The sequence below is a fragment of the Macrotis lagotis genome, chromosome 1, assembly GCF_037893015.1.
Source record: "Macrotis lagotis isolate mMagLag1 chromosome 1, bilby.v1.9.chrom.fasta, whole genome shotgun sequence".
Classification (NCBI taxonomy): domain Eukaryota; kingdom Metazoa; phylum Chordata; class Mammalia; order Peramelemorphia; family Peramelidae; genus Macrotis; species Macrotis lagotis.
This window is the reverse complement of record NC_133658.1, coordinates 648487721-648504233: the sequence shown is the minus strand read 5'-3', so window position 1 is coordinate 648504233 and position 16513 is coordinate 648487721. Positions and strand designations below refer to the sequence as shown.

At 39.8% G+C, this 16513-nt stretch overlaps 1 protein-coding gene across 2 annotated transcripts in view; it reads right to left on the bottom strand.

Moving 5' to 3' along the window:
- GRAMD1B (GRAM domain containing 1B) overlaps window positions 1–16513 on the bottom strand; it is a 332765-nt gene extending 316252 nt beyond the window's left edge. The window contains exon 1 of one of the 2 annotated variants that reach the window (XM_074215314.1): window positions 16074–16513. Coding sequence is in view for 1 of the 2 variants with exons in the window: in XM_074215319.1 (XP_074071420.1) it covers window positions 16074–16099 (26 nt within the window). In the remaining variant the exon portion in view is untranslated. The remainder of the gene's footprint in view (window positions 1–16073) is intronic. The other variant, XM_074215319.1, reaches the window with a different exon arrangement.

The window sequence follows — 16513 nt, the reverse complement described above, 5'->3', positions numbered from 1 at the left end:
ATGAAGAAATGCCCACACAGAATAAGGACACAGGGAAAAACAATACCAAAGAGCTGGGTGGCAAATCAACATTCCAGAAAGAAACCTCAGAGACAGAAGCAGACTCAGAATCTGATTCATGAGATCAGAGAAGGAAATGAAAAAGGGAGGTTTTAGGGAAAGAATTAAATTCAAAGGGACAGATGAGGAATCCACAAACCAGAGAAGGAAGGTAAATATAATTTATTACACTCAAACATGTAGGACAATGCAAAGAACATGGGACTTTCCGGTAAAGGATCTGGGTTCAAATCTGTTTCTTTATATCTTTGTGACCTTGAGCAAGTAATTTAATGTATCATCTATTGTTGTTTGTCCTTCATTTTTGAAGGACCAATATAGTATCAGGAAGGTGATACCATGACTTCCAAGTGAATTGGATTTAAGTGACGGAAAGCTGTGGAAAGTCACCAGCCTCCTTCAGAGTCATCTGGGTCCAGTGGTTAAATATAGGACAACTGGAGTATATCATCTATACATCCAGAGGATTGGACTAGATAAACTGTAAAAGCCCATGTTGTGAAGAGCTTTAAGTGCCAAATAGAAGAGTCTATATTTGATCTTTTTTTTTAGGGTTTTTTTTTTTTTTGCAAGGCAAATGGGGTTAAGTGGCTTGCCCAAGGCCACACAGCTAGGTAATTATTAAGTGTCTGAGACCGGATTTGAACCCAGGTACTCCTGACTCCAGGGCCGGTGCTTTATCCACTGCGCCACCTAGCCACCCCTATATTTGATCTTAAAGGCAATAAGGAATCGCTGGAATTTATGGTCAGACGGATTGGTGTTTTAGGAATGTTGCTTGGAAGGTTGTATAGAGCAGAGATATTAACACACTCAACCTGAAACCTAAATGGACCTGAGTCAGATTAAAATGTAATTGGGAAATATTAAACATGATAAATAAAAATACAATAAATAAAATACAGGTAAAGTTAATATGTGGTTTTTTTAAGTCAGTAGGCAGTTCCATTGATCCTTATGTTTAGTGGTGCCTTTTTCATTTGAATCACTGATATAAAATATAGATTAGAGTGGGAATAGATTTGAGGCAAGAAAGTCAGATGAGGTGGGATAAGGATCTGCATTTGGATGACAGTTCATGATGTGTGAAGATTGTTGTAGCGATAGAAACAAATGACAATATTTGGCAATATACTATATATAAGGGTGACTCAAAGTAGTTGATATTAAAACTACTCTCTCAGGAATACTATTAACTTGTCATGGTCACAAAGCAATTCAGCAGTGGCATAGCTATGGATGAGACTTGCAGAGTTTTCATAACCAACTGGTCATTTCACTCACTAAGGACCACTAGACCTCTGACATACATTCTGATGAAGCAATCTCTTTTCTAGATGGCAAACGTCACATACCTTCTTGAATCCCTCAAGAGCAGGAGAGATGCTTATATGACTGGATTATAGAAACAGCCAAAACCAGGATACAATTTGGGAAGTATTAAGGCTGGAGTCAGGAAGATATGACTTCAAATCTGTCCTCAGCTTACTAGTCATGTGATACAGGCAGGGCAAGTCACTATTATCTATTTTCCTCAGTTTCTCCAGCTGTAAAATGGAAATAATAAAAGCACCTTCCTTATAGAGTTGCGAGGTAGTATTTGTAAAGTACTATATAAATGTTTATGTCCTTCCTTTCCCTATACAGAAGTGGCAACTGGTGGGATAGAAAAGGAAACCCTTTAAGATAAAATTGTTTTTGAACTAGGGTTATTGCATTAGTACTTTGAAAATTCTTTGATTGTAATCCATTATTTTATTCAAATTGCAACCCAGATTGAGAGGATGATCTTAAATATACTTGTCTATTTTTCTTTCTCTCCTTTCAGCTAACTCATACCAATCACTGTTCTTCCTACAAGGTCCTATCCCAAAACCCATCTAAACGCATTGAGACAAGTTAGTCAGTAGGTTCAGGGTTCCAAATAAATTAGATGGGTCCTGTTCATTTTAAGCTTTACTCTGTAAAGTCAGCTACAATATATCTGCAGATACCCAGTACTCTAAAATATCAAACATGTGAAGAACCTAAACTATAAAAAGAGAGAGGAGGAATATAAGAAATTATTTTTTAAACCATGTCTTATCATTGCAGTGATATCAACATCTTGTCATTTTACAGTTGGCTAAATACTCTAAGAAAGCAGGTCCAATTTTCCTATCAGCCTTTCTTATTGGACAAAATCATAATCATTCAGCATTTATGTTGGGCAGTATTAAATAAAGCTACCAGCTCAGTTTTATTTACCTGGCTTGGAGCCTTCTCAGGCAAAAGACAGGACACTCATCTATGCAATCCACCAACAATAATCAGAACTAATATTCTCTATTGACTTTTCCTAGCTGTGCAGGAATAGAGGGAATGGTAATAACCAGATTGGAGGGAACCCCTAAACTACTTTCATTCTAGGTCATCCAAAGGGAATTCATCCTTAAAACTGGCAGGTCAGTCCCTAAAGGTCTTGTCAACTCTGCTCTCTGCTTGGATGTCGTAATCTGGAACTCTGTCACACACAAAAAGTGACCTATAATTCCTCTGCCTGCCAAAGAACCAATCTGAGAGAAAGGAGCAAGATAGTTCATCGGCAAACAAAGCATACTATTAAACAGCAGCTGGGGCTACAGGCCCCAGAAAAGTAAAGCACCCAGAAAGACTCAGAACCAATTGTGACTCTGGAAAAAAAGATTCCGAGGAGAAAATAAAGAATCTCTGGAACAAAGTTAGTCTGAAGGTCAGGTAAGCAGGCTCTATAGGCTCTCTCCCTCATTCTCTGGACTTACTCTATCATGCTACAGAAGCTTAATAAATGCTTGCTGACTTCTTATTTGTCCTCCCTTCTTAAAGAGGACCAAGATAACAAGAAGGTGATGCCTTGACTTGCAAATGAATTGCATTTAAGTGATGGAGGGCTATGCAAAGTCATCAACACTTGTTATTAACTTGTTATTTTCAGTTCCACAGTTGCCAATCTAAAGAACCAGGAACCCCAGGTGCATTCAATTTAGAATTAGAGTTAGAGTTAAAAGGGATGTCAGGGTCATTTAGGAATCCTTACTACAAATACGACTCTTCCCATTGTTATCAATAGGGCAAGAACCTAAGATTTCAAAGGATCAGGGATTTTGACATAGAAGAAACCTTAATGTCACTTAATACATCCTACTCATTTTATGGATTAGGAAACTGAGGCCCAATAAGGGTAGAGATTTGCCCAACTTCCCCTAAGGGATATAGAACAAGAGTCAGCATTGGAACAAAAATCTCATGATTCCAAGATCAGTCTTCTTTCTACCACATCACTTCGTTCCTATGGCAGTCATGGGTTTTCACCCCCATCTTTCCCTGCTGCTCCATCTATGTTCTGTCATGTCAGCCCACTGTCACTCCAGCCTAGTCTCTGTGGATCTTGCTTGCCACATGTACTTATATTCATTAATGCCATCATTTAAGCCTAGTCCCTGAAGATCCTGGTTTGACTTAGGAGCCTCTAGAGATAAACACTTTACCAAAGAGAACTAAAATATTTGTCCTAGGGACTGCCTGCATACCATTCTTTCAGAATATCTCTTTCTTCCCACCCTGTGTTTCCTTTCTCTCTTTGCCACTCCTGCTTGATGCCTTCTGCCATCCCTCTTTGGACTACAAAGCTTTTTCTGAGGGTTTCTATTTCCTTTCCAGGAAATCTTAAAGGGTACAATTTGTATATTGTGGACATAGTTTAGCTTTGGTTTCACTGTCCCACTTATTCATCATCTTCTTTCAAATGAATTCTTTACAGGTATTCACATGATTAATCTAGTCATGAAAACTGCCAGTGGCCCATATATCTGAGCATGAAAAAAATTCAAGTTAATAGACTCCTAAAACATTTTTTTTAAAGCAGACTAAAGAATTGCCCACCAGAACATTTAACATATTTCTCTTCCTTTTAGCTGTGGTATAATATAACCTAAAACCTAAAGATCTATGGTTCAAGTTCTGACTCTTAACACTTACTGAGCAAGTCATCTATGGTCCAGAAGAAAAAGCACTGGATTGTGAAGCAAAAGACTTCAGTTCAAAACTCTGCTTTATCTCGAAGGAGTTTGTGTTACTTTATCTCCCTGGGGCTCAGATCTTCTTAGGTCTTAGATCTCCCTGGGTCTTGGATAATGAAGAAATTGGATAAGATAAATAGCTCTGAAGATCCTTTTCTTCTCTAATCTTGTGATCTTATAAATTACACTTAAAACTCAGAGCCTCAGTTTTCTCAAATCTAAAATGGGAATAAGAGAGTACCTACCTTAAAAGGTTACTTTACAAATCTTAATATCCTAAAAATTGCTCTTATATTATTAATTCTTTTTAGTAAGGCTTTCATGATCAACCCTGTTTATTAGAGAATATATAATATATTATATATATATATACATATATATGTATATGTTAACCTAAGGATGATACTTCTTCATCCACCAAGGTCAATGAAAGGAGGTAATAAAGACTAGAAGGGGGGGGGGTAGGGAAGACTGAGGAAAGAGGATAGGACCAATGCAGATTCAGAGACTGAAAGAAAAGCCTCTGATAGGCTGGTTTCATTCACAATCATCCATATTCAATGAAGTAACAAACATAACCCCAGGGGAAAAACAAAAAATTGGAATTCTACCAATAAAGGTCATCCTCAGTCTCTCCTCACAGGCCTTTTCCATTCTCATCAATACCACACCCCTTTCTAGTCTCTCCCATGCAGATTGATCCTTCTCTTATGCTTCCCAGATGTATCAAGGCAAGAAAAGGAAGCAGCATACCCTTTGACCCCCTCTATGCTATTTTCAGATATTCCCTTTGTTTTATTATTCAGAAATCTCTTCTTCTTTGAGGTTTACACAGAGCAGAGAGTGCTGGACCTGGAGTCAAGAAGAAGGGTCAAATTCTTCCTTTAGCCCTGACCAAGTGTGTGACCCTAAAGTATAACTTCACTGAACTTCATGTGCCTCATCCACAAAATGGGGATTGCAATACCTGATCTACCTCGAGGGGGCTATTGTGAAGCTGTAATAAAAGAAACACTCCACAAATTTCTTTCATTGTCATTTCAATTAACCAAGTATGCCAACCAGACCACAACCTTCCTGCAGCCAGCTCCAGGTCATCTCATATCCTTCTCAATAACTGATCACCATTCAAACACCTTGGCTCCCAGGTCCTCCCAAACTTGCTTGATTTCTATGACTTTTAACCACATTCCACCTCTATTTTACCACAGGAATTATCATTCCTTTGTCATGCCATCATCACTTGAAACTGTCCATTCTTCAAGTTCCTGAATTCTAAAATTGCCCATCTCAGATCATAAACATTGTCCTTTTACTTCTCCACTGGCTCACTCTTCCTAAATCTGTTTGCCCTGTGGAACATTTGGTTCCACAATCCATTTATCTTGTTACACCCAAAATTTACCCATATTCTCTTAATTGTCAAAATGCAACATCTTTTCTCAGTTTTCATTCATTCTGATCTTGACTATAGCATTTGACACCATTGATCCATCTTCCTCCTGTATACCCTCTCCAGGAGGCTTCAGGTCATTATCCTCTCTTTTGCTTCTGGTCTCTTGGCCTTCAGGCTCTTCCCTTTTTAAGCCTTAAGTCTCTTTTCCCTAACAACTGATAAAATAATCTTCCCAAGGCACAGTTCTGGTTCAGCAGGAGACTGGCTACAGAATTTTTAGCCACAGCATTTCTCAAAGACCATCTAAGAAAACACAGAAGGGTTGTGATCTAAATGAGTAGAGTAACTATCCAGGTCTAAGTAAATAATGGGTCCTTGAAATACTGAAGTATAATTCACAGATCCTCCCATGGGATGCTCTTACTCAAAAATCTGTTTCAGCCTCAAACCCTGTGGGACCCCAGGCAAGTCACTTAACGTCCATCTGCCTCAGTTTCCTCAACTATAAAATGAGGATAATAATAGCATCTACAGCCCAGGACCTTGTGAGGAGGACCAAATGATACAATATTTGTAGAGTACTTAGCACTTGCAACATAATAGATACTTAATAAATAGATATTTGTTTCCTTCCTTCCTCTAAGATAAAAACTAAACTCCTTGACCTGGCATTTCCATTAGCAGGCTCTAAACTACTTTTGCTACTCTATTTCACACAATTCCCCTTTGTGGACTATATGGTCCAGTCAAATTAGACCAAGATTCATTCTCCAAGCTTAACTTCCTTCCATTTCTCACCTCTTTACCCTGCCCATTCCTTTACACACCTTCCTATTTCCACCTTGAAGAATCATTTTCTTCCTTCAAGGTTCACCTCCACCTTCCATGAACCCTACAAATGAAAGTTTTCTCTCCCTCCTCAAAATTTCTAGTAGTCATCCATGTATGGCTCTCTCCTTTGTAGTAATAATAATAATAATAATAATGATAATGATCATAACAACAATATAACTCTTTAAGGTTTACAAAACTTTTTATAAATATTATCTCATTTGAGCCTCACAATAATCCTGGAAGATAGTTGCTATTATTATCCCCACCATACAGATGAGTAAACTGAGGCAGATGGGAGGTTAAGACTTGTTCACTGTCACATAATAATTGTTTGAGGCTGGATTCAAACTCAGATCTTCCTCACTCCAGGTCCAGCATCAGTCCACTGTGCCATCTAGATTCTTCCACCCTTATCACCTATTATTTTAATTCTATCTATATTCATGTCTCATCCTCTCTATTAAAATGTAAACTCTTTGAGGGAAGTTAGTGTATCTTATCTCATCTGTCTTTTCAATTCCTATCATAATACCTTGAACACAGTAGATATTTAATAAATTTATTGAAGTAAACTAAATTTGAATGAATGGGATTCTAGCCCCCAAGAAAGAGAGATCACCTTAAAAAACAACAGGTATAGCTCTCACTTATTGCCAATGTGAACTTCAATAAATCATTTAATTTCTCTGGATGTTAGTTTCCTCATGGGGTGACGGATGGGCCAGATTACTCCAAAGTCATTGGAGTCTTTGCTCCCTTTCTGCCTCAAGTTTACCTAATAGAAACTCTGAAACTGGTTACTGATAGTTTTGAATATGTTTAAAGCAAAAAATTCTTAACTCCTTCCATTTCCCTACTCCACTCTACCCATGTGTTGCTGAATAAAGCTGGGAAAAATCAGATGCAATGGAGCCAGATGGCCCACTAAAATTTTATGTTCTCTAATCTCAAATGGGTTCTCATTTCAGTAAGACAATGCTTTTACTTCTATGTAATTGATTCTCTAACCCATTCCCCACAGTCTTCTAAACCACCCCCTCCTCTCCTCAAGTTTCCCCAATTTCTTTCCAATCTCTCACAACAGAGATTCCATCATACTTTTCTGAGACAATAATGTGCATTCATTTGATTTTTTCTTCTTCCTTTTTCTGTATCTCAAAATCTCTTGATATCTTTCCTCATATTCTCATTCTTTACTCTAGACTATGAAGAAGACATGAGTTTCCTCCCCTGTCAAGGTAAATCTTACACTGACTGATCCTTTCCTCTGACTTCTCCAGCAAATTATGTCCAAAATCATCCTCTATTTCTACCTAATCTTCAGTCTCTCCCTATGAATTAATTACTTCACAGCAGCTTATAACTATGATCAACTCCCCCATTCTTCACAAGACCCTGCCATCCCTACAAACTAACATCCTTTATCCTCCTCCTTTCACAACCAAACTTTTTAAACTAGCTATAACCACTGACTACTTTTCTCACTCATTTCTCAACCTCTGCTTGCAAATATGTATATATATATATATATATATAGACACACACACATGTATATTTAGACATCACTAATATCTCTTTTGAACCTCCTATGGCATTTACCACTACTGATCACACTCTTTTCCTGGGTAGGCCCTTCTTTCTGGGTTTTTGTGAATTTGCTTTTTCTTGATTCTCCTCTTACCTGGCTAACTACTTCTAGTCAATTTTTATTGCTGTTTCATCATACATAACATACTTTCTAACTGAGGGAACCTCAGGGTTCTGAGAATTCATTTCTGTTCTTTCTCCAAACTCTTTCACTTGGAAAGTGGTGACTTCATAAACTCCCATGGGTTTCACTTCACATTTCTATTCAAAGGGTTATCAAATCTATAAATCCAAACCTAGTCCCTTTGCTGGGCTCCAGTCAAGCCTCTCCAACTATTAGATATTTCTAACTGAATGTCCCCATAGGCAACTCAAATTCCACCTGTCCAAAACAGAGTTCATTTTCTTTTTTTTTCCCTTCAAACCCATTACCTTTTCCAAACTTCTTCATTTCTGTCAAGCCACCAGTTATTCTTCCAGTCATCTTGGTTTACATACTGAGGATTACCCTTGATTTCTCACCACTCTCACTCTATATATCAAATGTGTATATATATATATATGTGTATATATATATATGTATATTTTTTTTTGTCATTTCTACCTTCACAACATTTCTCATGAGTGTTCCTGTCTGTCTTTCACAGGATACTAAAGACCCTCATCATCTCTCTCCTCGACCACTTTATTAACCTCCGAAATGGTCTTCTGGACTCTAGTGTCTTCCCTTTTCTTTCTTTCTTTCTTTTTTTTTTTAAAGATTTTTCAAGGCAATGGGGTTAAGTGGCTTGCTAGGTAATTATTAAGTATCTGAGACCCGATTTGAACCCAGGTACTCCTGACTCCAGGGCCAGTGCTTTATCCACTGCACCACCTAGCCGCCCCCGTGTCTTCACTTTTCAATCCAGCTTATAATTTATTTTACTTCTTCTGCACTTCTAAGAATCTCATCTTTCCTTTGAAATTATAGTTAACTCATCTATGAGGTTTTTTGTGATCCTCTCCATCACCATTAGCCCCAAACTGTTCTCTCCACCAAAATTATCTAATATTTATTCTACATATATCTATTTACAAATCTGCTTTTTTTCCTGAAAAGAATGTTAGCTCCTTAAAGGCAGGGTCTGTCTCATTTCTGTATTTGGATCCCTAGCAGCTAATTCAGGACCTGGAAGATAAAAGAAGTTTAATAAATTTTTATTAATTGACTTAGATAGTCTTTGGAGTTTTTTGTTCTTTTATAAAAATGAGGCAGATGAACCCTGTACACCAGAAAGAAGACAAGAAAAAAGCAAAATCCAAGAGAAAACACACATGGATATCTGATTAAGTTTTGGAAAGTTTTTTGTTTTGTTTTGTTTTTTAAAAAATTGTCTTCTGTTTTCCTCTTAATGGATTGCCAGCCCTGCATTTCAACAGGTTTTTGAACATACAAGAGGAGAATTTACAGTCGGTCCATATCAATAATCCAAATTTCTTTCTGGTCAAGAGTTGATGTTTCCTTTGCAAAGTCATTATGGAAAACATTCTCTAGCCAGGAGGCAATGTATTTTACAAAAAATAGTAGGTCTCATTATCTAGCAAAGTAGTTTTTAGGGCCCCCCAGACTCCTCTAGCACTCTTTCCAGGATCAGAAAATCAAAGGCATCCTTTGACTTCACAAAAATCAGGGCCAAAATGGTTAACACTTGACATGCATGCTAGCACCTGATTACAGGCAAACACATACCTGCATATTCCATTAAGTTGAAGAGTTTGCTTGCAAAATTAATTCATATTCAACCAATCCAAAGTAAGACTACATCTAAATTACCATACCTTTGCCTCATCAAGTATAATATGTACATCTTCTTTTGTAGGTAATAAATTAGTTAGTGACAAGATAGTGATGAGGCACACACAGGCATCCCCCAACCACATCAAAGGAACCTTCACCATCAACTACAAGAATTCTAGACAGATTCGAGGACTCCCATAAACAAGCTCAACTAACAGGAGTTATCTCCTGCCCAGACCACCTTGCCTATCACCCTGGGAACCAAGCCCCACTAAGATCAGGAGATCTACTGCTAGCTTCTCCTTACACTGAGCCCTCAACTTAGGTGATGACCTCTCTGCTCTACAATCCAAATAATTCAGAAAAAAATGTCCCAGTAACAGCAGCAGCTCATACACTTAAAGGTTTGGAAAATTTCTTCCTCACAGTAGCCATATGGGTAGTTGGTGTGAATATTATTATCCCCTTTTTATATGGGACAACTAGGTGGCAAAGTGAATAGAGGACTGACCCTGAAGTTAGGAGGATCTGAATTCAAGTTCATTCTGAAAAACTTGACCCTTCTTAGCTGTGTGTGTGTGACTCTGGGCAAGTCCCTTAATCCAAATTGCCTTGCAAAAAAAAAGTATGACTGTTTTATAGTTGAAAAAACTGTCACTATGAAAAATTAAACTTGCCCCAATCTCATACATCTGATGACTGTTACAGTCAGAGCTTGAACCCAGGTCTTGCTAATTCCCCCCCTCTTTCTAAAACTCTGGCACTCTAATCAAGGAAGTGGAACTCTTTACAGTTGTTATCAGAATCTAGATTTGCATGCCATCCTCCGGAGGATGTCTTCTTATTGGATTAAATAAAATATTATGCTAAATATTCAACCACCCTCTTGACAAGGCGAGTGGGTGTACTGGATAGAATCTTCACGAAGACACTATTAAAGGGTCATTTGTTTAATCTCAGTTCTGCAAAATGTAAAAATAGAATAAGCTGCCAGTAGAGAAAAGGCTGGAGAGCTTCACTAAGAAGGTTCCAGCAGCACAATAACCAAGCTACTGCTGCTCTGGCTCCCCTGTTCCCTCTGGCTGCCAGGGAAGAAAGGGAGGAGGAAGGGAGTTAGAAAACAAAGTGATGGTTTTATTTTCCCTCCTCTTCTGTTCATTCTCCCTCTCTGACTTTCCTCTCTTGGCTTATACCTCTTCCTCTTTCTTCATCAATTTCCTCTCTCTCTCCTCATTTTCTGTCCCTACCACTCCTTTGCCTCCTCCATTTCAGGGTTTGCTATATCCCTCTCTCACCCTCCTTCCTTCTTCTCTTCTCCCCTTCTTGCCTTAGGCTCTTGCATGATGGGGCCTCTGGCAGTTTTTGAGGCTCTCTTAAAACATAACTTTCTCTGGCCTCTCCCTAGATAACAGCATCTCTCAGGACTGCTTCCTTCTCATCTTCATCTGTCATAATGTCTGTGGAATTGACTTTAAGGGATCATTATGAGGATCCAGTGATAGAACATGTAATGATTTCTGATAACTTAAAAAAACTGAAAATATTCATCATTATCATCATCATCATCTTTAATAGTAATTACCAAGATCATAGTATTATGGATTAAGAGCTAGGGAAAAACTTTATAAATTATCTAATTCAAGCACCTCCATTTTTAAACTGAAGTTCAGAGGAATTGACTTACTCCAAGTCAAGTCAATTGGATGACAAAAAATAGAGCTAGTATCTGAATAGGTCTTCTGATTCCCAGATTAGTGCTTCTTTCAGATGCTGAAGATGCTCAGAAATCAAGAGACAAATTGGTAGGAATCATAAAAACCATATGGCAAAGGAAGGGGAGAGAGACCCTCTTTGTCCTATTCATTGAATGAAACCCACCAAAACCTTGGGGTTTATATATTCCTGATCATCAATTCTGCCTTATGGAAAAACCAATTTTAATTCTAAATGTTCAAGTTGTCACTGCCACCATGCAAAAAACTGTCTCCAACACAGTTCAAATCAACTTTGATTTGATGACACCAGCACATCATCAAATCTAGCCTCCAGGAGTAGCCTTTCCCTTCTTCTGGGAGGTTTCAGGGCTTAGCCAATAGAAAGAAAAGTCCTGCCCCACTACCCGCTGCTGGAGTGAGAGGCATACAGCCAAAACCATGACTGCCAGGGGCTCAGGCTGGTTCAACTGCTTGACCTAGTTGGACACAGCAATGAGTGGGTTGTTTTAAACTCATTAAAGCTCATGGCTCCTGAAATCAACCTAATCTCCTGCAATTCCTTCCACCTGCCCTGAGTGGGCTCCCAGGTATGTCTGTGTCTACAAACCACAGTCAGTTCCTAAGAATAAAAAGAAAACTCTTTCTTCCCTAATTTAAATCAGTTGAAATTTCTGCCTTACCAATAAATTCCACTGTTGCTTTGCAATGTACCCAAGGAAAGAGCCAGTCAGCAATGCAGTGAATTACAGACCCACTGGTGCCAACCAATCTTGTAAGTAAAATAAAAAACTTTTTTCTTGCTCTCTCTGTCTAGAGAGCACAGACTCATAAGATTAAGAACTGGATGGGACTTTAAATCTGTTCTGATACTTACTAACTGTTCAAGCCTGGGCAAGTCATTTCATCTCTGTCTGCCTCAGTTTCCTCACATATAAGAAATAGGGATAATAACACCTACCTCCTAGGATTGGTGTGAGGATTCAAGGAGATATTTATAAACTGCTTAGCATAAAAACCTAGCAAATCATAGATGTTTAAAAATTCTTATTCCCTCTCTCCCTCATCTAGTCCAAACCCCTCATTTTACCAAAAAAGTTCTGAGAAAGAAAAGAAATGACCAAGATCATGCAGGTAATATATAGCAGAGCTGACCTGTTCTGAGTTGAGAGCTGTTTGAAACCCACTGCTATAATCTCTCCATTGCTGTCAAAAGTATTTGCACATGCAGTAGATTTAGTAATAATGTTCATTCTCCCACCCAAATTAAAATACACCTCTCTGTCTGTGCAGCTCCTCATCTTCACATGTTACCCTCTAGTAGAGCTGAACTTCCTGTTTCTTTCCCCTTTTACTCCCTATCCTAAGGGATTTTTTTCATTTTTTTATATCTGTATGCCCAATATCTAGTACAATAGTTACTTAATATATTTTTTGACAACTACACCTTAAACTCTTCTAACAACCAGCTTCCTTAAGGGAATGTACACTTATTCAATCATTCAGTCAAAACCTGAATTCCTCCATGTGCAAAGCAGGATGACAGTACCTTTAATACCCAAATTGTCAGGGGCAGCTAGGTGGCACAGTGGAGAGAGCACCTACCCTGGAGTCAGGAGGACCTGAGTTCAAATGTGATCTCAGACACTTAATAATTGGCTAGCTGTGTGACCTTGGGCAAGTCACTTAACCCCATTGCCTTAAATAAATTAAAAAAAAAAGAAAAGAAAATCAGTACTCAAGTTTTCAGCTGATTCTGAATTCTTTTGCTCTTGCTTCATTCAGAGTGATTTTGATTTGGAAATTTAAGTAATGTTCCTTTGGTGGCATATACTGAGAACAAAAATAAAGAGTCAGACCTCTGGAAAAAACAAAACAGAGTTCCCATCTTCTGACTTGAAGATACAAGCTAAAAATTAAAAGTGCTCCATGGTGTGCTACACCACAGAGGAGAGAAAGGGAAGGAAAAGGGGGAAGAGGAAGAAAGGGTCTTAGGAGAAAAGGAGGGGCTTCCCAGTGGAAGAAAAACAGACCTCCAGTTACCAACTCAATGAAAAAAATTCCATGGTGCCAAAAGAAAATGGGTAATAATCATGATCAAGTGTAAGCCAAAAGGCCCTAACAGTCAAAAGCTATACACCATCAATAAATATCATGGTGTGGGAACAGAACATTGAAGATACACCATGGAAACTTGGTCAGATGACTATTGATATGAGGGACATATTCCAGTGGATAAACTTAATGGGGGTAACCTTAAGTAGAGGAGAACAGCAAGCTGGACTCCAAGGATAGCAAATGACTATTATTATTGTCAGTGGGCAAAGGCTAGCAGATAGTGGCAGAGATCAATGTGGTCTCCAGTTTATGTATATATTTAATGTCTGTTATTATTGAATATAATTGAGCATAGTTCTACATTGGGAGCCTAGATTTCATTTCAAATAAATTTGAGATAAGAGGTACAATCAACTTTGAACTTTTTTGGCTGGTGAACCCACTGCTAATTTATTTAAGTGTCCAAATCAAAATTGCCCTGAATGAAGAAAGTGCAAAGGAATTCAGAATTGGCTGGCATTTTGATTTTCATTTTTTGTAACTCCAAAGCTTTGAACACATAGTCTTCCTTTAGAGCCCTTCATCTAGGATGCAAACTGAAGACAAGGCCCACTGGATGCATTACAATGTAATTGGGCAAAAGGATGAGGAAGGATGTGGAACAGGGCAAGAAGATCAGGATGACCTTAACTGGAACACTGTCAAGGACACCAAGATGATGTTCATTGAGGTCATGAAAATAATAATAGCAGAAACAGCCAGTATGCTTGAGATGTAGCCTGTAAGGAAGAAACAGGGATGATAAGGTAGCAAGGATAGAGGAAGGAAGGGACGAGGGAGGACGGAAGTCATCTACATGAATCCCAGAAACTTCATCCAGAGGACAAAGGTGAATGGGACATGAAGGAGTTTATGAATCTCTAATCTTGCCCATCTAGCCTCCTAAATGTTCTTTAAATGAAATACACACACAAAAAGATAGTCTAATGCACACTAGAATTGCCCTTCTTTGGACAAGTTCTTAAATGAAGTTGATAAACCAGGAAGACAGGATGGGGGAAGCAGAGAAATATGTCCAAAGCCAACTTTTTTACCTTGTCTATCAGATAGACACCTAAAACTCCCAGAATGATCCTCCTGATGGGTTGTGGTCTTCCTAAGGGGTCTCCCAAGGACTGGGCTCCTGGAGACATTACCCACTGCTGCGTTAATCTCCCATAGATGATATTCCCTTGTGGGATCTGGCAGAGGCTCCTTGCACAAGTTTCTTTGTCTTCACCCAACATGGTGGGAGTTCTACATCTGCTGCTGCCATGAAAACATTTTATTTTTTGCAAAGTCTTTTATTTCCTTGGGAAAATCCAGATCCCTGCCAAGGTTTGTACACGCTACACACTGTATGAAATCCCTCCCTTGCTGCCAAGTACAGACTAGAGATTCAGTATACAGCCTACTCAAGAGGGAAGTCACCTCTATCTGGCCCAGACACATGGGAACCAGGACCCAGACACATGCAATCAAGTCATTCTTCAGACTGGTCCTCTGAAGATTTCTTACCCTACCAGGTAGGGACTGCTAGGAACCAGAAGCTTCTCCAGGCATGAACCAATAAAATGATTACAGGTGTCCTTTCCTTTAGTTCTAGGATTCTTTACCTGGAATGGGTGAACATTTTTTTTAAACTATTTTGTTAACTGTGTTTCAATATAATTGGTTTCTTTGTAATCCTAGTTTGGTTTTTTTTTTTTTTTGCATTTAAAAGCATTATTTTGAGAAGGGGACACAGAGCAGCCAAAAGGGCCTAGGACAGGATATAAAGTTAAAATCCCTATTTTAGCTGTTCAGTGACCCCAAATAACCCTTTCCCTAAAATTCCCTTCCTTCCACTAGATAGATCTCACTACCTGGTCCTCTAATCCACTTCCATGCATTTCTCCCATTGAAACCCTCAATGAGAGGGAGACTCAAATCAAAGCCATCTGGGAAGAAGAGGTTTTGTGCCTTCGGGGCTAGGAACAAGGTTTTCCCCTACACAAGAACACCCAAGTATTTATGCCCTTTCTAGAGTTTCCTGGCTTCATAATCACCTCCCGGGAAGCCTAGAAGGACAGAAGATACTCTCCAGGAAAAAAAGACAAAAAGACCTTTCCCTCAAGTTCAAATCTTTGGCAGAAAACTGGAGGAGGAAGTGAATTTTAAGTCCCCGATGTCTTGTGACCCTCAACACTCCTTTACAACACAATAGCAGAAAGAGGTTAGGTTCAATGACCACAGCATTGAGAGTGGGAGCTGCCCATTCCCACCTCTGGCTAAGCAGGTCTCTTCCATCACAGCCCAGGCAAGTCCATGTTAATAGTTTTACAAATGCCCTCCGATCACTTGCATGCTGTAAGGAGAAAACTTGGAAGAGGCAACCATGCAAGCATCTCTGCAGCACTCATGCCCCCAGACCCACCAGTCGGAGCACCCTCCCCACCCAGCGCTGGATGGATCTCACTTCCCCTTTATCTTCTCCCCACCTACCCCTCGCCCCCAGGGACCTGCTGGGTATAGATGTATCCCCTGGGAGTGTTCGGGGGAGGAGGTGGGGCACAGTGCTGAGAAGTTGTTACCTGGCTCTGTTGGGAGAGGAACTCATGTGGTCAGATGGTCCCGGCGGGAGCCCCCCGACCGGTGGTGTGCTGTCCTCACCCGCCGCGGTCGGCTACTGCTCACCGCAACATCCCCGCAGCTGAGCCTGGCATGGGAGGGAGAAGCTGTCCTATCTGGAGGAGGAGGAGGAGGAGGAAGAGGAGGGGGAAGAGAAGGAGGAGAGAGGAGGAGGAGGACGACGAGACAACAGCAGAGAACACTCAGAACCAGGGAAGGGGGGATCACCCGGGCTTGGGGCTCCGAACGCTGGGGCTGGGGGGGGCCCAGGAGCGGGAAGGATACTGAGGGAGGGGCGAACGGGAGGAGGAGAGAGGAGGGGGGCAACCTGGCCCCGACGCCCGGCGCCGCAAGCAGCCCACCCCTCACCGCCAAAGACAGCCTGCTCTGCACTGGCTGGGCG